This window comes from Rutilus rutilus (assembly GCF_951802725.1).
Source record: "Rutilus rutilus genome assembly, chromosome: 18".
In the NCBI taxonomy this organism is placed as follows: Eukaryota; Metazoa; Chordata; class Actinopteri; order Cypriniformes; family Leuciscidae; genus Rutilus; species Rutilus rutilus.
Genome location: NC_140231.1, coordinates 12,786,288 through 12,809,459, shown reverse-complemented (window position 1 = coordinate 12,809,459; position 23,172 = coordinate 12,786,288). Strand labels below are relative to the sequence as shown.

The following is a 23,172-nucleotide window of genomic DNA, read 5'->3' as shown; positions in this document are numbered from 1 at the left end:
TTTTTAAATATTTTTACCCAGGTGCTGAGTAGGTTTTCTGTAACTCAGCTGGTGGGTCATTTTTACTGTCAATACAAATGATGAACCCCCTCACATACCAACCCAGTGCTGGGTCAACGTAACCCAATGTTGGATAGTCGGTGCCAAACCAGTTAAAACTAGATACATTTGTCAACGGTCATTTTGTTTTCTGTTCTGAGAGAAAACGTCATGAGGGGGAAACATCCTGAATGAAATGAAGGTTTGTATTACATTGTATTCCTATCAAATTATTACTGTACAAAATAAGAAAACATCTGTAGTCTCACATTTGACCTTTTTCATTTACATATACGACGCAGCTAACGTCTGCTTGGAACGCTATACAACGTGCATGGAAGTTTCACCTCCCGCAAAACGAATGCGCGACCAGGCCTGAAACACGATGCAGCATCGCTGTCATATGTATCAAAGATGCTGTGCGCTCCGATGACTGTAAGAGGAGCGCTGCATGTTGATCTAGTGTGCTAGCGCGCTATGCGTTTTGACTGATTGAAACTTAAATGTCTGAAAGACGAGGTAGCACAAGGTAAAGCTGTTTTTTATGTAACCCTGTAACATATTTTAAAGTGCATTTTTATTATTTTAAATGAAAAATCTTCAATAGGTTGACTGACTCAAAAACTGTCAAAAACAACCCAGCAAATGGGTTAATGTATAAAACTAACCCCAGCATGTTAACTTCGGTATAATATTTACCCAGCGCTGGGTTGTCAAATAACCCAGAAATGATTATTTTTAACCCAGCATTTTTACAGTGTAGTATCTATACAAGTCTTAGTCACAAAAGTAGATGCTAGTAAAGAGGAATAAATGTAAAGCGGCTTGCCGTACACGGTCTCGCCATGCAAATGAGCCTCGCTCAGTTTTTAGCGGGTGCCCATGTGGACAGACACCATGCCTTGTTGTTCTCCACGCCCATTGGTTCCCTCGCATCGACATGTGCTAATGCACTGCAGGGTAGGACTACCGCGAAAACCCGGAAACTGGAATCCAAAGACGTTTCACACTATTTCCTCCTTTTATGTTCTAGCAAGGGACCGGAAACCAATTTACACATCATCTATTGTGTCATAAACCTCACCCCGAAGTCTTGATCATTTATATACACATTTCGATGTCATTTGCGATGTTACGGTCATCGTGGATTCCCGATCCTATCGCTTATCGTGACAGCGTGTTCTGCCCTACTTTTTAATCGCTGGTAGTATGAGGGAGGAGTAGCACGACGAGGGCGGACCCTGGACGGTATGCCTTTCGACTTGTTGTGTTTTCTGTTACTCCAATCGCCATCTTGTTGCCAGTGAAGTAATGTGTGTCTGATGAATTTCGGGAGCGCCCTGGATGTCTTATGACTGTCTTTGGAAACCAGTGGATTTTACTGTGATTAAGCCAACACGTATATCCGTATCGGGGACTTGCAGACATTTTAACGGGAACTTATTGTATCGGTATTCAAAATGAGTATCGATACTCTATTGGAGGCGGCCAGGTATTTGGAGTGGCAAGCCCAGCAACAACAGATTACACGTGGTAAGAACTGGGTGATTGCATAGATCTACATGATAAATTAGATACGCATGAACTGTTTGGAATTTTGCCCAGCAAAATTCATTTTCATGCCGGCTCACGTCAAGATAAATAACTACAACATTGAAAAAAAACACACACACACACACAAAAAAAAAAAACACCTGCAAATCAGCTTCTTATTATAAGCATTGCGAATAAGAGCTCGTTTTCAGTGGTCATGTTCACGGGTTTCCACTCTTTGTAGGGTGCAGTCTTGGTGACTAGGGCATATTTCGCTCACTCGGTTTCCGGGTTAAATCCATGCTATATATAGTGCGCTACTATACTCGCTCAATAGCGCTGCGGTGGGTGGGTACGTTCACCCCAGTACGCGGGTCGTCGTTTTTATTTATTTATTTATGTTTTATTTTGTCAGACAACGTAAGTTAAACATTTTTGCACTTATGTTGTTTGGGTAAAATTAAAAAATTACGGCTACAAATGTTGCTACAATTGAAACAGGCTAGCTAAAAGTAGCGAATGTCGTGTTTCTTATGCGTTGGGCGGTGGCATTAGACCAAAGGTTTTTTTTTTTTTTTTTTTTACATAATGACATTGCTGAGTGGTTATCTCACTCATGACTGTAAAGACCAGCCTACTTTTCCCTTTACACTTCCTCGTGATTAAACTATTTTGGCTTGTTGTTAGAGTACTATATTCCGATATTCAATAAAGCAGGCGATGTAAGATTATAGTCGCGATGTATTTATCGCTTTAAACAGAGCGGGGGGCTTTTTGTTTCATTCTCGAGGTGACGTGTCAGTAGAGCCACACCCACAGCAAATACCGCGTGCTGAAAGACCGCCCTCTTCGACCACGTGCGCGCCAGACAGCCCCCCCTCCCCTCCCCAGGTCACAACTGGGGAGAAAATAGGGCAACGCCACCCGCCCTCAATGCAGAAGTTATATAATGTGCATTTTACATGCAAATCCAAGTAAGAGCTTTGCAGACTGTGTTTGATTTTCTTGGTACACAGATGAATAGGTTGCAGAACAATAAGTGCAGTTGTTGGCGTATTTTTGTACATCTCTGCAAGGTCTTTCTCCTGAAAGGCTCTATTTAAATGTACAATCTTCGCATACACTTACACAATATTTGACATTGTACTAGATGTAGAAAATTGCATGCAATCTCAAATGCGGCCTATTAAATCTCTTGTAAAGACTCTCTGTGGGGCTTCATGTTGAAGGAAGTGGAAATGATCCCCCACATTTCCTGACCAACGTTATCAAAAAAGCACTTTTATTCGCATAAAAGCGAAGAGAATTTCCTTTAATTTTTAATACAGTCAAACCTGGTTAAGCTTACACTTGCTCTAGACATAAATTAAATTAAAATATAGCGTTAAAGACATGAATGGTCCTTAACTAGTTGTCCAGACACTCATTTTTTGTTATTTTTTCCAAGCTGCCCATAATTATAAAAGAGCCCTTTACCAGCCAGCACACACACTTGCTTATCTATGAGTTAACAGGTCAGGTTGATAAGTTTGTTGTTAAATCAAATGTCATGTTTGCATTTGATTTTATTGCTCAAAATGAAGGCGGTGATTTCTTTTAATGCGAGTAAAGTTCACGCAATCGATAAAAAGCCTCTTAAAATCTTTTGCGCTATTCTGGTCTAGTTTGTTTGAGAATATTCGGTCATGATTTCCACATTAGCCTGTGAAAATAGAATGGGACTTTTGCGGTATACTAGACGTGAGGGAACTTTATTAGAAGGTTCCTTTGTCCTAAATACACAGTATGCCAATGTTTATAACACACACTCTTAAAGCCTGCGGACCACCGTAGTCTCTCATCTGCGTCCTGACGTCTCAAGAGCTTTACATGCTGCTTATGGAGAGCAAAATATTCATGAGCTGTTGAGAGCTTATTAGCCCGGCTGTACAGTGTTTGCACAATGACACGGTTCACTTCAGTAGTGCCCTTGAAGCGTTTGTGATTCCTTTCCTCCTTTATTTGTATGCATTAAAATATCAAGGGAAATTACATTTCAGTATGTGTTTTTCCTCTCCCGTTATATACTGGAGAAATATGCATGATCTCAGTATTCTTTTATTTTTGAGGGATTCTGCGAATGATTTTTACACTCAGGATTATTAGTTCTGCTGATGCAGGAGGATTCCCGCATGTCATGGTTTGAACCTTAAGAACGCTTCCTAGATGAGCAATATAGTGTCGGCCCACGTGGGTCTGGGCCGACACTATATTGCTGTCTGGGTTTGCATCAGGTCACCCCTTTGTCTGCGGCATGCTTTCATTCGCCGGTTACAAGTTGCACAGTGAAGTGAAGTGGACCCGTACTCGGAATTTGTCCGAGTCATTTAACCCATCCAAGTTAGTGCGCACACACATTATTATTATTACACATTAGGAGCAGTGAGTAGTGAACACACACACCCAGCCTTTTACTGCGGCGCCTGGGGAGCGATTGGGGGTTAGGTGCCTTGCTCAGTCGTAACCTTCTAACCATTAGGCCACAACTAGGCCCAGTCCTTGCAGTGCAAATGACACTTGGCCGCAGCCCAAATTCCTCCCCTGTCGTATTAAAATTCAAAAATCGATCTGAAGTCACATCTCAGATGCAACTGAATATGGATCGGCCGGGCTAAACAATAGATCCACCCATCAGTCATGCAAATCGTCCGGTGATGGTGGCATTTTCGTCTGCAGATGGTGCGGCCCGGCTTCAGATTCCCCACGGCAGCTCTTGGCTTGTCCTGCAGACTGCTGTGTGATGTCAGTGTAGAGCTGGAGAGCAGGCAAGACTCTTACTGGGGCTTCTCTCTTAAAGAGACAGAGCGCTCAGGACAGCTAGCTGCAATTTAGACACGGAGTCATGAATTCCTGTGCCCTTCATCGGCTTTTCCTGTTTAAAATGGAAACTATAGGGACACTGCAGGCTTTGAGCCCGTTTCGATGAATAGCGTACACAGGTTTGATGTATTAAATCACAGGATTGTCTCGGTTGGCCTGCAGCTTCTCATAATTATTTTACATTTCACAGTCCTGAGAGCTTTTTAGTCAGAGCTTAGACAAGCACTAATTAGTTCCATTACTTATGTCTGTGTATTAGCTGTGGGCTGTGGCTATAGTTTAGTTTCTACTCTTGCTCAAATGTAAAAAAAATAAATAAAAAAAATCGGCCAAAAGTCAATCAGAACTACCATCATAGCTGTATAATAAATGTTGAAATGAAATCTGTGCTGTGACCAGTTACTTCAGGGTATTAATGAACCAGGCAAATACATTAGGGTAATAATACGAATGTGAATTTCATATGGAAAATTAATAACCGTAAGACGAGACCTGGAGCAAAAACAACATTTAGATTATGCTGTGATAGTCTGTTCTTACGTAGATAAGTAATCTCTTACAGTCTCAAGAAGAAAAGTAATGCAAATCGTGGTTGGCCAACATGGTTTCATTTTTTAATGGTTAATTGAAATTGACATGAAATGACATCAAATTAGATTTTCTTTCATTTCTGCAATTTTGAAAATCAGAAATCGTTTTTTTCAGTGGGTGTTGGTAGATTTTGGAAAAAGTTATTTTCCCATAATCACTAATAAGCCTGGCTGATATATTGTTCTGGAATAACTATGTGTCCAATCAAGCAGCATATTTTTGTGATAAATCAAAATACTAACTCTAACCCTGATCACATGACTTTTTTATTGCGCAATGAGCATCTAGGAATTATTCAGTAAATGTGTTTTCACTGTAGTTCATTTTTTACAGAATTAAAAAGTGTTCACTTCAAGCAAATATATATGTATTTTTAGAATTTGTATTCACTTCACTGGGTGTTTCCAGTTTTATACAGCACCCAAAAGTTTGCATAATTTCCTGAATTATGGGGTAACTTCTGTTAAACTTCTGTTATCAGCAAAAGGCTTGCTATGCAAATAATAATAATAAGGATATTCAAATTACTACAACAATAACCCCAAAAGCTTGATGATTTCTGCAGCAGTAATATTTATGTAACATACGTTGCCTTAATCAAAAATGTTCATTAACTGAGACATTGAGAGATAATATTTCAAAGTGGTTTCCATCATTTTGACAGACAATAAATATTGTATTTACCCGCTTTAGAAAAATTCCAGTAAACACCGCTAATAGGGATTAGAAGTGAAAAGAGGAGACGATTACATTTTAAAGCGTCCATGTGAAAACAAACCCGAAAAGAGATGAGAGGATTTGGGCAGAAAAATGAGAGATTCTTAGTGTATTCCAGTGAATTATTCATGGGATGTATCGTGAAGTAAATCGGGAGCGCAAACCACAAGTGCACAGTATATGTTGTTGTTGTTGTTTATTCACACTGTTACAGCGGAATAAAAAAAGGGGGAAAATAATCAGGAGGGAAAGCATGCAGTGACTGAAAAGAGGTTTTGCTACATATATTCTTGTTATACCATTTCACATTATCATACCAAGCGTTACATTATTGTAAAAATATAACTCTATATACTATATCTATATACTCGTCTGAAAATATACGTTAAAGGACATTTTACAGCTCATTCAGTCAAACTGACGGATAATCAATTGAAATCTTTTTGAGTGGAACTTCCCCAAACCGGAAGTGCCTCCCCTCCCGTAATCTAAAATGCTGTAGGCTTGTTAGGAAAAAGGAGTATATTATTCTGCATTTTGTCTTTTTTTGTGCGTAACATATATATATTTTTTTGTCCTACAGAGGAAGAGCAGCAGAGAGAGAAGGCCCTGCTGTCCCGTGAGGCTGAGCAGAAGCTCTCCGCCCCTGTTATCCAGACTGTCCAACTCAACCATGTGACCTGGGCAGAAGACATGCGGCTCGGGTCGCACCGCCAGCACCAGCACCACCCTCCAGTCCCGCCCCCTCCCCTCCCACCACCTGTTCCCATAGCTGTCATTCCCATCCCGGTGGTCCCTGCCAACCCTGCAGGCCTTCCCATTCAGACTGCTTCGTCCCTACACACGGTCTCTCCGATGCCAGTGGTCACTTCGTTGGCCACGGCCCTGTCCCCGCCAGCAGCCCCTCTCTTCAGCCCCAATGGCAAAGATGCCCACTCCCCTCCTCAGCAGCAGCAGCAGCAGCAGCAACATCGTCACTTGATTGCACATGTAAAAACAGAAACTAACAGCTCGTCTCCGTCGAATAACGGTCCCAAACAGCTGCAGCCACAGCAGACGCAGACGCTGCTGCAGTCGTATCCAGCCCCCATCATCACAGCCCAGCACCCACCACCAGTGCAACACACCCTCCTGCCCCAGCCAGCACCACCCCAACCTCAGCCCACGCCGGCCCAGGTTCAGGCAGGACAACCGCCCAGGACTAATGGAGCCACTGTGGAAGATCCACGCAACCTGGACGGGAAAAGGAGACCTGGAGGGTGAGCCATGTTTCGTGGTTTTATACAAGAAAGTAGAGCGGCACGATATATATCTAACTATATATACTGTGTATATATTAGTGCTTTCAAATATATTAATTGCGATTAATCACATCTGACATAGACGTTTTTGTCTAATATATATATATATATATATGCGTATATATTACTATCTATATATACAGTATGTATATATATATATATATATATATATATATATATATATATATATATATATATATATATATATATATATATATATAATGTGTATCTGTGTGTGTGTATAAATATACATACAGTGCAATGCATAAGTGAATACACCCATGCTAAAGTTGACTAAAAAGAGAAATAAAAAATCATATTTTGGAAATTGAACTTAATGCCTTAATTAAAAAAATTAGGAAAACTCCAACCTTTAAGGACACCAATTTTCTTTGTGAATGAATAATGTATCGTAAATAAATAAATGTTCTTCCTTAAAATACATGGTGCATAAGTGTGTACACCCCTATGTTAAATTCCCATAGAGGCAGGCAGATTTTTATTTTTAAGTATTAAAAAAAAAAAAAAATTTAGGATACTATGCATCCTGATAAAGTTCCCTTGGCCTTTGGAATTAAAATAGCCCCACATCATCACATAGCCTTCACCATACCTAGAGATTGGCATGGGGTACTTTCCATAAGATCATCTCTCAATGCAAATCAAACTAGCTATTAGGCTAACTGAAATAAAACCATGCCAATCTCTAGGTATGGTGAAGGCTATGTGATGATGTGGGGCTATTTTAATTCCAAAGGCCAAGGGAACTTTATCAGGATGCATAGTATCCTAAAATTTTTTTTTTTTTTAATACTTAAAAATAAAAATCTGCCTGCCTCTATGGGAATTTAACATAGGGGTGTACACACTTATGCACCATGTATTTTAAGGAAGAACATTTATTTATTTACGATAAATTATTCATTCACAAAGAAAATTGGTGTCCTTAAAGGTTGGAGTTTTCCTAATTTTTTTAATTAAGGCATTAAGTTCAATTTCCAAAATATGATTTTTTATTTCTCTTTTTAGTCAACTTTAGCATGGGTGTATTCACTTATGCATTGCACTGTATATACACACACACACACACACACACACACACACACACACACATATATATATATATATATATATATATATATATATATATATACGTAAATGGTTGTGTGTACACACACACACACACATGCATACATATATAAATAATATATATATAAACAAAAACTTTTATGTTAGATTTGACAGCACTAGTGTATATATATATATGTGCTATAAAATAATAAATATAATAATAAGAATCATTATTACAAAAAAAATACTATTAAAATGAGAAGTATTTACTATTACTAATATACTGTTATATTACTAAAATAAAAACATTTTTATATAATATACAAAAATAATATAATAATAATAATGATTTTATTTTACATTACAACTGTAAAATTACAATACTTTTATTTTTACAGAAAACTGCAGACTATTGCACCAAGCCATTTCGCGATTTCTGTTTGATTTCGATTATTCGTGCAGCCCTACTAGAAAGCTGAAGAGATTTTTCAAAGCAGTGGAGATTAAATTGTAGGAGACACATCACGTAATCATAACTGAATGAAACTGGGTTGGCTATTTTTTGGGGGGAGATTGCAATTTTGAAAAGTAGGATGCTGTCCTGTACGGTGACCCAGAAGTAACGCTGCCCCTCAGGTCATGCTTTGTGTTTGCAGGATGCAGACTGCATCTGTGATTTCTGATTTCATCATTTACTCACCCTCATGTCATTCCAAACCCAAATGACTTTATTTATTCTGTGAAATGATATTTGGGAGAAAAGCACAATGAAATTAGTTTTAATTACTCCTTCACTCTGTGGTGGAACAAGGGCTTTATACATGGGGTGGCCAAGGCTACTTCAGGGGGTCTGTAGACCATGAAAGAAAATGAGTGTGTAACCCTAACTTGCCTAATCAAAAACATGAATGAATCACATGATTGCTGATTAGAAATAGAAGTGTGTGGTCCAAAAGTGTAACTTAACATTCACATTATTACCCCACATTAGCTAAACCTTCTGAGTATGACACTGTGACATTACTAGCACAGATGTGAACAATGTACGGTCGGCTAAATTTGGAACACTCTTATTTCTCTAATCTGATTAACTGTGTGTTAATGGAGCAAAAGTTAACTTGCACAGTGACTCATATTCGTAAAAGAGTTTCAGGAAACCTAAACCCTTTGGTAAACCTTTAACTCGTCTCACACCTAATCAGATGTGATGCACACCGGACGCGTGCTCCCATAGCACGTTTCATTCTTATTCTTCTGTATCTTTTAGCTAACGTTAATATAATCTTAAAATTCAGCATTAATACATTAAAGGGGCAGTCACTCACACTACACTTTGCTTTCCATTGACTTCCATTCACATGCATGCGAATGCGTCAGACCGCAAACTCAAGCTCATACGAAAAGTTTCGCATTTGGCTGCGATCCAAAGTTCAAGTTTGGTGAACTCTGACCTGCGAATCAGCATCACGTGACGACGTGTGACCAGTAGAAGATCCTTATGTCATGGCTTCACCCCTTGGCTGAATTAAAGCACGATTTTTTTGCAGTAAGGTCGAGTAGATTGTATTTTTACAGTTTGAATGTATTTCTATTTGTTATATGTTTAATTCATGTTTATAAAAAGACGCTGCAGGGCGTCACATCACGACCATTGCAGTGTCCGAAGAAATTTTGCATTCTCAAAGTCTAGTGTGACCGCGGGGTTAACAGTGTGCCGCTCCGCCACACATCAAAATAAATGCTGCTTTCAATTTTGGGGTGGCACCCAGGGTGGCCAATCACATGACAGGGGTGTCCAGTGGACTCTGGCTCCCCCACTGCCTCCACTATATTCTGAAGGCTAATGATAGTGTCATGTGAGAAACAATGAAATATGAGTATGTTTTTATTATTCATTGAGATCACCGATAAAAAGCTGTTGCAGCACTTAAATCTCTTTCGCACATTTTCTCAAAAATGGTAGGTTTGTCAATGCCAAACACACTCATGTATTCTGCCAGCGATCAGGGCTCATCAAGTTAGGAATAATTGACGACCAGCCGGTGAATTATTAGAAAAATAATGCACACCGAGGTGGTAATGCTACAGTAATGTTACACCTCGAGTGTGCATTATGTTTTTAATAATTCACCGGCTGGTCGTCAATTATTCCTAACTTGATGAGCCCTGATCGGTGAGGAAGTACACGAGTGTGTGTGTGTGTGTGTGAGTGCGGCTGTGCGCACAAATAACAGCACGTGAAAACCGAATTGAGTTCTCTTTTGCCTCTTCTTGCGCTGGAATGGTGAATGATGCTTGAATGTGGAGACAAAACATGTGCAAGTGATAAACTGTCACTCTATTCATCCGTGACTCACTTGCGTGCCAATGAGAGGAAGATCTTCAGTGAAGTTTTGCCCTGTTGTTCACACGAAGCTATCATTTGGCATCAGAAGACACCTAAGGACCACTTTTGTATTGCTTTTATATATTTAGTTTTTGGAGCTTGACCAACCCCTGGTTAGTGTATGCTGTCTTTATTTGTGTTAGAGCTGCATGACCAATCTTTTGTGTTTCCTGGAAGAAAAGAGTGTTTGAAATGACATGAGGGTGAGCGATGACAGACTTTTTCTTCTTTTTTTTTGCAGTGAAGTACTTATTTGCACACACGTGCAAGAGACCATGATATGAAATGTAATGGGTTGATTTATGAAAGTTTACATGCAGCGTAGAAACGTATTTAATATTTTCCCTGCAGAGCTGGAACTCGAGAAGTTCACAACAAGCTGGAAAAGAACAGGTGGGTGAACTTCTGTTTACATTTTTGTGTTTATTCATTTCGACAAACGGAAGCGGAGCATATGAACTCATTGAGTTTGAGTTGCTTGGTTGCAGGACTGATCACAGATACATTAACCTTTGGTCGATTCGCAATTAGTGCACTATTTGTTTTAGTGGCTTGAAGGGCTTTGCCCTACTGGTAACCTCATTGCTGTTAAAACTCTCATTTGCTTTGCACAAAAAAAAATGATTAGTGCTTTTCTTTCTGTCACAGACGAGCACATCTAAAAGAATGTTTTGACACCCTCAAGAAGAACGTTCCTAATGTGGATGAAAAGAAAACTTCCAATTTGAGTGTCCTGAGGAGTGCCCTCCGCTACATCCAGGTAAGTCAAAGATGGAATTGAATGTGTGTGCTATAAAACAAGGATTTTATGTGCATTCAATGTGCATGTGTGTGTGTATATATATGTATATTTGGGCTGTTAATTAAATGAATTATGGGAAAAATAACGCGAATAAAATGATTTAACGCACCCGCCCCAACCATATGTAGGCCATTTTACATTTCAGTCAGTTGATTGGTTACGAACATGATGCAGGGCAACAACTCACTGCCTAATGGAGCCTATAGAATGCAGTTATAAATGGCCCTAAAATTCAAGATATCAGTTAAGCAATACTGAAGACATTTAGAAGAATATTGCTAAACAAAACTGTTTTGCTCTGTAAATCTAAATACCAATTCAGATGCAGTTTCTGAGTATATTCTGAAAATATCATGGCCGTTGTCGCCTAAAAGGTGTGATCAATTCTGTTGAATCAAATAAAAAATGTCTTTCTAAAGCTACTTTTTGTTACGTCTAATTAATACTTTTCTCATTTAACACAATAATGACTATCTTTTGGGGATTTTCTCAGGAAAATTTAAAGCTGCAGTCCGTAACTTTTTTGGGGTTAAAATTATTCTAAATAAATTTGAGCAGGTACATAACCAGCCAGTGTTCAAAACTATCTGCTTGCTTTAGCTCGATTCAAAACGGTAAGCTTGTAATAATGTTTTTAATTCCAGTGGTACTGGTGGATTCCCGCGGGAAATTCGAGCATGTCTTTGCGTCATTCCGTCACATCTGTACACATAAAGCAGGAGTCTCGGCTAGTAGGCCATGTTGCGTGTGAGGATGTTGGAGGTGGAGATTTATAGCCTTTTCTCACAGCACTTGATAGAATTAAACTTATCAATTTGATGGCGGATCCAGAAAGATTCAAACGACAATCACCAGAGACAACTAGAGATTCACCCGTTGTAAAATGCAAAAGACTTCGGAGTGGCTACAGAAAAAAAGAGACTGCAACCGGGCCCATGCGAAACCGAGGATAAATATCGGAAGGGCATTAAATGTAGTCGCAATGCTGATGTTGTTAACATTAACAATTTGAGAACAAAGTATAATTTGCACGGTTTGACATGATATGATAAGCGATCATTAGATTTAATTTTCCTACAGACAAAAAGGCAAAAAAGGCAAAAGGTGCAGGATTTGCACCTGCCCACACTGCCAAAATAACCAAAACCTGGTTCAATGACCATGGTATCACTGTGTAATTACTGTGCGATTTCATGTAATATTCTAATTTTTGGGGTTTTATGAGCTGGAAGCCCAAATTATGTACAAATAAACAACTAAATACTTGAAATCGTTTAAGTTGTGGGCCCTGAATCTATAATCTATGGAAGTTTAACGTTTTGAATGGAATTATGGAAATAAATAAACTTTTCCATGATATTAAACATTTTTGGAAAGGGTCTGTATATATATATATACACACACATATATTATTATTATTAGTTTTTTTTTTGTTGTTTTATTTATATTTTTATGAACCAGTCATGTTTTTATGAGGTTCACCTAGAAACACACATCGAGCCTTATGCCATTTGCTGGATAACCGATGTGGACTGTTATGTCTGCTTGTAAAAGTTAATGTTTAAATGTGATGATGGAGTTTTGATCGCGCCTGTTTTTCCTCTGACCTAAATTAAAACAAGTAAGACGTCAACTTGAAATCATAAAATAGTTTAATCCTTAAGCATATTGTATGATAACTAATAACTTGTAATTGTAAAACGTGTTGGGAATAGGTCACAAGATGGGGATTTGTGGACCGTTTCCTCCTTATCCTCTTGTTCTCACCCTCCCACCCACATCCACTTCTCTGCACATACTTTACTGGCAGAATGGTGTCATGTGCATCTGCCAAAACATCCTGGGTCGAATTCTTCTCAGTGTGGGCTCGTTATATCTTTTCTTTACCCTCTTCCCCTGTTCTTTTCTTACTTTGTTTCCATTTGGCTGTTTCTCTATCCATCTGGTTTTTCATTGCCTGATGTTCAACGTCTAATGTTAAAAATCTCAGTTCGGATTCCTGAGAGGATAAAATCCTTGATTTGTTTTTATTTTACAAAACGTTGTGCACATTAAAATTAAGTTTGATGGTCAGTCACAGAATGTGGATCAACATAACATTATATTTCCCTTTGTTAAGGTGCTAAAGTGCATATCATTTTGCCCGGATCAGAACATTAAGACTGACGTAGATACTGCTGACATAAAAGCGCCAAGGTCACGCTCCATCATTTTATTTGCAGACTGCAGCCATGACAATTAATATAATGGCGTGGGCGGAAAGGTGACCTGTTAATGAATGATATGCCTGAGTTAACATGATCTGAAAAGCTATAAAACTGAAGCCGGCGATGGTTATAAAGACACAATAAGCACAAGCGAGGGAGTGTGGTCCGCCCACTTGCACGCTACTCTCATCTGCGAGCGCTGTTCTCTCTCTCTCTCTCTCTCCCTCCCTCTCCCGCGTCCACGTGAGACATGAGCACATGGCGAGCGCGAGCTCGGTGACGTCAGCTGCTGTCCTCCTCCCGCTCTCTCCCTTCAGCGTGCTCAGCGGTGTTGCCAAGTCTGGCGATTTCCCGCTGAATTTGGATACTTTTACACTGTTGGTGCGAGTTGTTTTTTAGTCTGCGGGTTAAAGCGACCACACACATACGCCAGGATCAAGGTTTATACAAGTGAACCCGTCGGAATGCGATTGGGCTAGTTTTGGCCGTGATTGGGCAGGTTTTGAATAGCATTTGGGCTGGTTTTGTTGCAAATCTGGCAACCCTGCTGCTCAAGCCAGAACCACACAAACAAGGCTGTTTAAATGAAACAACGCGTCTTGATAGACTGTTTCATTACGGATGTGATGCGTGTTGTTTGGCATACGTCTGTAAAAGTAGGTTACGCTCCATTGTTTGAGTCGGTGGCCCTGCGTGTTTGTTTTCTTTAGTCCTGTGAATCGTTGTAACCAAGGAGACTGGTGGTCAGGGAACAGCAGGGGGTTCCTCTGTCTGTAGATCGAGGTCTGGATGCAGTCAAATGCTTTCTGCGGGTTTAACCAGGCATATAGCGCTCTTCTTTTACGCCCACTGGTTATAGTGTAATATTACAGGGACAGGAGTGTTGAATTTTCAAACAAGATATTACAAATTACATGATCAGATCACAGCTGCAATGCAATGATGTTCTGGTCCCATCAGCATTGGTTTGGGGTTTTGCGATTAGGCAATGCTAAATTAAACATTTTCCACATTATTTGACCAATTGATATGATGTAATGCTGATACACACATGCAGCTAAATATGACATACAGAAAATTTCTGAAATGAAGCCAAGGAAAATTCACTCAAAACTGTGAGAGAAGAACACTTAAGGGGGGAACACACCGCAGCGCCTAGTAAATACAGTAAATAACATTTATTCATTGACAACTTTTGTGGAAAAGTACACTTTTTCAGGATTCCTTGATGAATAAAAAGTTAAAAAGAACAGCGTTTATTCCAAATAGAAATCTTTTCTAACAATGTTTCTTTAATATCACCTTCCTTCTAATGAACATCCTTGCTGAATAAAAGTATTCATTTCTTTTAAAGAAAAAGACCTGACCCCAAACTTTTGAGCGGTAGCGTATATTGTTACAAAAGATTTCTATTTTGAATAAATGCTGTTCCTTTTTTAACTTTTTATTCATCAATGAATCCTGAAAAAAGTATCGGGTTATAAAAAACTGTTTCCAACATTGATAATAAATCAGCATATCAGAATGATTTCTGAAGGATCATGTGACACTGAAGACTGGAGAAATGATGCTGAAAATTCAGCTTTGCATCACGAGAATCAATTATATTTTAAGGTATATTAAAATAGAAAACCATTATTTTAAATTGTAATAACATTTCACAATATTACAGTTTTTTTCTGTATTTTTGATCAAATAAATGCAGGCTCGATGGGCATGAGAGACTTCTTTCAAAAACATTAAAAAATAATAATGTTTCCAAACTTTTGACCGGTACTGTATAAAAAACAATGAAATATTGCATGTTTAATAGCCAATTTATATGATTCCATCACGCAGTATTATTTCCTTGTTTGGATGTTACTTGTAATGTGGCGATCTCTTCTTCAAACTACACGTGATGACAGTGAGCGTTGAGCAGGTGAGAGTGTTTCTAATCATGAAGGAAGAGGAGCATGAAGATGTGAAAGGAGGGGAGGGAGTGCGAGAGCCATCGGATTAGCCAATCGCATTAGCCCTTGCCTCTCTATCACACCTTCTCCTCATCACCACGCTGCTCCTTCCCTGCTCTGTTGCCAAGGAGACCATAACGGGTTCCAGCTGTTGCCGTGGTGATATCCAGTGGGACCTGAATATCTGGTCCATAGGGATGTCTAGTCGGCACACAAAATATGGAGTGGGTTCAAAACTGGGCTGGGGTCAGTCAGCACACATCAGGGTTTGATATCATCAGTCCTGCTTCATCACTAGCTGAAGTGTCACATTCCCATGGACTGTCATGACAGCACGTGTAATGTTAGTTTTGTGTAACTGCTGGTATTTTTGTCGTCATTCTAATTTGATGTTCGTCCTGTTTGTTCGTTTACAGTGCAATTTTGCATCTATTCTAGCAGTATTTAGTTCAGTCCACAAAACACCCCAATGCTTTAACATTCATATAATGATTACAAGCAAACTCTAAAATTCACTTTGAGACGAAATATATTTTACTGGCCATAAAAACTGTATTTCTGCAAAATATCAGTTAATCTAATTATCTAAAAATATATTTATTTTTTTCTCATTTATTGGTATCAGTAGATATTGTATATTTAATTAATCATATATATTATATATACACTACCGTTCAGTATCAGTACGATTTTTTTAATTAATTGAATACTTTTATTGACCAAGGATGCAATCAATTGATCAAAAGTGACAAAGAAATTTATAATGGTATGAAAGATTTCTATTTCAAATAAATGCTTTCTATTAATCAAAAAATGTATTATGGTTTCGACAAAAAATTAAGCAGCAATGCAGCATTGATGATAATTTCAACATTGATGAATGATAATAATAAATGTTTCTTGAGCAGCATATCAGCATTTTGGAATGATTTCTGAAGGATCGTGTGACACTGAAGACTGATGTAAAGTGTGTATGTGTGTGTGTGTGTGTGTGTGTGAGAGAGAGAGCGAGTTTATGTGTGTTTCTGCGTGTGTGTGTGTGTGAGAGAGAGAGAGAGAGAGAGAGAGAGAGAGAGAGAGTGTGTGTGTGTGTGTGTGTGTGTGTGTGTGTGTGTGTGTGTGTGTTTGTGTGTTGGCCTGCTGTGTGAAGGGGGTTTAGGGCCAGACAGTCCAATCTGACTAATCCTGGATCAGGCTTCACTAGGACAGTCTCTCTCTCTCTCTCTCTCTCTCTCTCTCTCAACCTACTGCACCAGTCGCATTCACATTCCCTTATACTGTATCAGTGGGTTATATAATCCCAGACACGCACGAAACCACCATCCACCTCGGCACAATCACTCTCTCTGCATGCTCGCTCACTGTCTCTCTGCTCTTTGTTCTTCAGCACTCAGACACATGCTCTGTTCCTCTATACCGCAGTCCTCTGTGACTCTACAGGGCTCCTGCTAATCGGGAGCCAAAATGTCCATGTTGTCACACAGTTTCTTTGGCAAGAGCATAGGTGAGGGAGGGACGGAGGAAACGGAGTGATGTGAGCGTGTCGGAGCTGTCACATGCTCCGGGCTTTGACAGATGGGGCGGGCTGTGTAAACTGCTTTTCTCTGTGGACAGTTTGTTTCCTAAAACCGTACGAGCACATATGTTGAATATGAGGTCACGGAGCAGTTCTGCTCTTGCACAGCCGGCCTCTCTTACGCACAGTTTCTTGAATGCGGATGGACATACCTGTTCCTCTTCAAAGGTTTAAATATCTAAACAATTTGTTCCCTTTTGCCTGGTTTGATGACCCGTGGTCAAATGACTAACACAAAAAGTGGGTCAAACCGTTTGCCTGTGTGACTGCCACATCCCTTCCTTTTATCCTTCTCTTATGGCTTCAGACTGTTGCTCTGTTTTAAAAAGGTTCACCTTGGAATTATTTTGACATCTAAGGTGCATTTCATCCATCCAAAGTGGACTTCACTGGGCTTTCTTTCCAATGTTATCATTGTTCACTAAAACTAAAACTATAAAAAAGTTTGCGGTGAAAGGGAAACTTTGTCAAAGTCATTTGTATTTGCCTCACTTCCTGCTGCCAGCTGGAGGCGTTATGACTATAGCTACATTTTGGCATGTAGATGTAATGGCATATTTTAGTAAGCGCATCACAGTGTTAAACATCACTTCCTGTTGCCAGCAGATGGCGCTATGACTATAACTGAATAGGGGCGTTCAGGACAGAACTCTTATCAAACGCGTGAAGTTTGGGGCAGATTGGACATTGTTTGCCTGAGTTACAGCAACTTCCTGTTTCATGGCGAAACATCGGAATTTGTCAGGCCGCCGAGGACACGCTCTTTGACGAAAACTCAAGATCTTCGCAATTCAGCATCGCAAGGGCGTTAAGATTACACCCACCAAATTTGAAGATGATCCGATTAAAACTCCAGGAGGAGTTTGTTAATGTACGATGCCTGGAAATGGTAAAAAAGTTTTGCTTGAAGTATATCAGGGCCTTAAAGGATAATTCCGGTATTTAGCACTTTGAGTCTATTTTCTGGTTTGTTTTGGATGAACTAGAGTGGTGGACACAGAAATGTTGACGATGGGTCCTGTCTCGACTTTTTGACTCGCTTAGAATCACCTTTGACCGCTTCAGAGTGGCTGGCTATGGGCATGCACGAACATGTCCTTAAAACAACCCTTAACGTTCCTTTTCAAAACTGTGCAACTCACCGAGTGGTTAGTGGTGTTCGTTGATGATTAAAAACAAATATATCGGCGCAATGTATGATTACAATCCGTGTTATTTGCTATAGTGGAACTATTTTTTTCAGATACCTCACAACCGCGTATAAACTTCCGCTCGATATTTGAGTCTGAAGCGCAGTAATATCAACGAGCAATGAGTCCTCCAACAGAAATCAATGGGATTTTACAAAATGCCAAATAAACACGACAGAAACTGTATTTCGCTACGGTACTAGAACATCAACGAACACCACTAACCACTCGGTGAGTTGCACAGTTTTGAAAAGGAACGTTAAGGGTTGTTTTAAGGACATGTTCGTGCATGCCGGTAGACAGCCACTCTGAAGCGGTCAAAGGCGATTCTAAAAGAGTCAAAAAGTCGAGACAGGACCCATCGTCAAAATTTCTGTGTCCACCACTCTAGGTCATCCAAAACAAACCAGAAAAGAGACTCAAAGTGCTAAATACCGGAATTATCCTTTAACAAGCACCGTCCTTCGGACAAGACGTTAAACCGAGGTCCTGACTCTCTGGGGTCATTAAAAATCCCATGGCACTTCCTGTAGAAGAGTAGGGTTGTGGGATGGGTGAATATCTAGAGTAGGGTTGCCAATGACCAGCGTGTTTCCATTTATTCTGCATGAATATTCACAGAAATATTTCAAAAGTTCAGACATCAGTAAATTGTTGAAAACATGTTTGTCAGCTGAAATCATGTCATACTGAAATGAAAATGTGTTTGATTGAGGGATGGTGAGTGTTTGCACAGTGAATAAATATGATTCATGCGAGTATTAAAGTGACTAATATGTCAAGTTTCTTTCAGACACTGAAGCGGAAAGAAAAGGAGTACGAGCACGAGATGGAGCGCTTGGCGCGGGAGAAGATCGCCACTCAGCAGAGACTCGCGGAGCTGAAGAACGAGCTGAGCCAGTGTATAGACGTCATAGAGATCGACAGGATACTCCGACAAACTGTCCAACCTGAAGATGATCAGGCCTCCACATCAACTGCATCAGGTACAATCAGACTATCACACTTTATTCCTGTGATGGCAAAGCTGAACTTTCAGCAGACATCAGTAGATACGTTTACATGCACACCTTTCGTTCAATCGGAATAAATTCATTACGATTGACGAATCAGAACGTAGTGTTTACAGACCGCTAAATAAAGCGATCGGGTTGATGTGCGGGTTTATATGACACAAGCTTCAAAATCGGAATAGATTTTTTTGAGTTTCTATTCTCCTAAATTGCTCCTTTTCTTTGTTTTCGAGCAGACAAGATATTTATCTATTTCGGGTCTTGATTAGGAGACGACGAGCACATGAACCGTTGTGCCGTGCTGCTTATATTTATCAAGCAGTAAAAACGCCCCTTCCTGCACCCAAAACAAGCCGTCTGTGGATGAGAATCCGTAACAAGGACTGATGGGACGTTGTCCTGCTCCACTTCACAGACGATGAGTGGAAGGAAAATTTTAAAATGACATAACAGTCATTTATGACACTTCATTAAACAACAACAGCTTGTTTAGAGCATCATTACGCCATTTCTACGTCATTGCACATGCGTAGAACTTTCCATCTCCATGAGTTTACATGTCCTCTCGATCGGATTAGAAAAGGTTTAAACCACCCCTTATAATCCGAATGAATTAATAATTGGATCTGGCCAGTTCATTCCGATTGATTTTTATTTTATTTTATTCCGACTGTGCTAATAGTCCGATTACAATACATGTAAACGCAGCAACTGTCACAAGATCCTTCAGATATCATTCTAATATGCTGATTTGCAGCTCGAGAAACATTTCTGAATTTTGAAGAACTTATTGTTTCTGCTGCTTTGTGTTTTTGTGGAAACCTTTATACTTTTGTCAGGATTCTTTGATGAATAGAAAGTTCAAAAGAACTTGAAATAGAATATTTTGTATCATTGCAAAAGTCTTGCACCAGAAACGGACCCTTAGAATTAAATAAAAAGCATATATAAAATATTAAAAAGTTATTAATATATTAAAACGGTTCAAATATTTGTTCTTTCCTTTGAGGTCCCCCTATGTTGAGGTTTCTTTCACCAGAAACATTTTCTCTTCGTTTTTCATAATGTGTGCAATTAATCGGGACATTTGTTCTTCTAAAAGTGAAAGTATGATTTCATGCTCATATCAAATATCATTTCCTGATATGATTCAGTTTAATGTGTCTGAGGGGGTAAGAGACAACGTAAAATCTAATTACCATGAATCATTTTCCTCTTTTTCCAGAGGGTGAAGACAACTTCGACCAAGACGTAGAGGACGACATCCTCTCCTCTCCACCCTCGTCTTCTGCACCTAAACTGCCTGCGCCGTCGGAGCCCCGTCCTGCCATGCCTCCACCCTCCATCCTCCCTACGCACATCTCCATACAACACAAACCCACCACCCCACCCAGCCATCCCCAGGCAGCGGTGATCACCCCTCAAGCCATCGCTCCCGCGCCTCCTTCCCACATCATATCCCCTCCTCAGCAAACAGTCATCACCCACGCCTCCGTCTCCCATGCGTCCGTCATCCAGGCCGTCAATCACGTCATCCCAGCCGGGCCCAAACATCTGGCGCATATTGCGCCCTCTAGTGCCGGCCAGCCAATCGGACACATCACCGTGCATCCCGTGGCCCACCTCCCCGCAGCCATTTACCCGCAGTCGGTGGCCGTCTCACAACCGGCGATGGTGGGACACATCACGCACACGTTGGCGCACCACCCGCACACTCACGCTCAAGTTAACGGCACACCGGTCACGGGCCAGCAGGCCACCATGGTGGGGAAACCCACGGCCGTGGTCGCTCACCATCACACTGGGCTGGTGGGCCAGACGGTGCTCAATCCAGTGACTATGGTAACTGTTCCTCCTTTTCCAGTCAGCACGCTAAAGCTGGCCTGAGAGAAAAGAGAGGGTGCGCAGAAAGACTTCAATGAAAGGAGGTCTCACAAAGCGAGAGCAAGATAGACGGCGATCTAGTCGACGACTAGATCCCGGTCAGAAATTCACTACTGTTGCTCAAACACGCCGGGACCTTTTCAGGATCGGAGCGTGTCCTCTTTCACGTGCAGAAGGGGCTTGCGTGTCTTTTGCCATGCAGCGTTGGAATGAAATACATGTAATGCACTTGCTTAGCTAAATTCGAAGACATTGGGTGTCAGTCTTTAGTAATGTGAGAGTGGAGTGCTAAAACAAATCAATTTTTTCTTCTCTTTTCCTCCTGTCCTTTTTTCTGTATGCAAATTCTCACGCTTTACACTCATTCACCAAAAAAATCCACAGACGAGTGCTTAAAGGTCAATACTGGAAGCACGAGGAGAAAAAAAACCAAACGTTTACTGTGTAACCATATTTTTAGGGGCTTTTAAAACTCTTCAAACGGGGCTTTGAATTAAAAAAAAAAAAAAAACAGGTACATTCAGACTTCTGAAAAATGGGATTCCTCGAAGTGTCTTTGACTTGCGAGCAAATGTAAGTGCCTAAGCCCCAAGTCAAGCCCATTGGCGCCACCTGCTGCCTACGCAATGCAACAACTCTGCTGAATACGAAGCGCACGCGCACAGGACTGTCATGACCTGACGTACAGTCACATACATCTGTTGGCGCTCACGAAACAGTCTTAAAGGGATAGTTTACCCAAATGTTTTTAATTGTGTCATCATTTACTCAGAAACTCATACAGGTTTTGAACAACTTGAGGGTGATTAAATGATGACAACATTTAAATTTTTGGGTGAACCATCCCATTAAAAGTGTCGAGGCGAATGGGTTATAAGGAAACTTAACTAAAATACAATTCAACATCTGAGAAAGACCTGTATTCCGACATGTATTTGAAAGTACATTCAAGCATTTATAATTCCCAGCAAGTGCTCAGATATTTAACATAATAACGAGTAATACTTGATTAACGTTTCAAACTATTAAAAATGTTACGTACGGCGTGTGACAGCGCGTCGAGACGTCGGGCATTTCCTCTCTTTAAATCAGCAGCTTTAACGATGTCCTCGTGCTTGTAGCAACACGTTGAAAAACGTCAAAGTCTTAGAATACGTACGTAAATCAAATTTTCGTCACCGCGCGCACGTTCGTAGATGGCTTGTCATGCGCGCGCGATCGGTGAGGTTGTGTGTCCCATTCTTCGCTCATCGATTTTTATGCGTGATTGTGTAAATTGTCGTTAAGTACTGTAGGCGCTTGTTTGCAAGCATTTTAGGAGGTTAAAACATCCTGTTTTCTGTTTCAAACAATGACAAAAAGCCCCTTTACCAATAGCAGTGCTCTTCTTAAAGTCGACCTGTCATTCTCAGTTGCACTCGCTTGGTTTAACCTGCACAAAGTAGCCATCATACCGTTTCCCAATGTAAACTCGATGGTTAGTTACACCACGTTGTTGCTTTATACTGTCACTTTCAAACGGAACACTGTGATTCCTGCTCTTAACATCTTCCTTCTGCAAATCCGAGGTTTGGATCTTCTGTTCCTTTTTCTTTTTGGGGGATGTGAAGATGAAATGATACAGTCTGTGCTTCACACTCAGTTAAAAACAAACAAACAAAAAAAATAGCCTAACCTTTGTGAAATTTATTAGTGTGTTTTTCGTTTTTCATTTTTTTTTATATATATGTGTATGGATGTATGTATACATGTGAGGTATATGCACGCATTCACATATATGTGTATGTATTTTAGGATTATACTGATGCCTGGTTTTGCATGTAGATTGCAGTTTTTGTTTGTTTGTTTGTTTGTTTGTTTAAATGTTAATCCCTCCCCTTATTTCATTTTTGGGACCATGTTTCATACTGTATGATGTGGACGGGACCGTTAGACCTCATTCTACATTGATATTATATATAAATATATGAAAAACTGTGCATTTTTCCCTATGGAGAAAGTTTAAGTTATATATCGCCTGTACATTTTGGGCTGCATTAAGATCGAATTGT

The 23,172-nt window shown here is 40.0% G+C and overlaps 1 protein-coding gene across 2 annotated transcripts; it reads left to right on the top strand.

Annotated features, from left to right (window-relative positions):
* Positions 1–1,245: 1,245 nt before the first annotated feature.
* On the top strand, positions 1,246–22,756 carry mntb (MAX network transcriptional repressor b). 2 transcript variants are annotated; one of them, XM_084387266.1, is made up of 6 exons: positions 1,246–1,572; positions 6,323–6,998; positions 10,849–10,890; positions 11,146–11,257; positions 19,018–19,210; positions 20,463–22,756. In XM_084387266.1, the coding sequence occupies exons 1-6, from the start codon at positions 1,500–1,502 to the stop codon at positions 21,122–21,124; spliced, it is 1,758 nt and encodes a 585-aa protein (XP_084243392.1). In that variant the 5' UTR covers positions 1,246–1,499; the 3' UTR covers positions 21,125–22,756. The 2 variants fall into 2 exon arrangements, with proteins under 2 accessions (XP_084243392.1, XP_084243393.1); XM_084387267.1 differs by lacking the exon at positions 10,849–10,890 and having other exon boundaries at positions 1,318–1,572; positions 20,463–21,616.
* The last annotated feature ends 416 nt before the right edge of the window (positions 22,757–23,172 follow it).

Excerpts from the sequence above, each read along its gene's own strand:
- mntb (XM_084387266.1), top strand. The coding sequence starts at position 1,500 with ATGAGTATCGATACTCTATTGGAGGCGGCCAGGTATTTGGAGTGGCAA. Across the intron at positions 6,999-10,848 it reads GGGAAAAGGAGACCTGGAGG|AGCTGGAACTCGAGAAGTTC; the intron begins GTGAGCCATGTT and ends TTTTCCCTGCAG. Across the intron at positions 11,258-19,017 it reads GTGCCCTCCGCTACATCCAG|ACACTGAAGCGGAAAGAAAA; the intron begins GTAAGTCAAAGA and ends AGTTTCTTTCAG.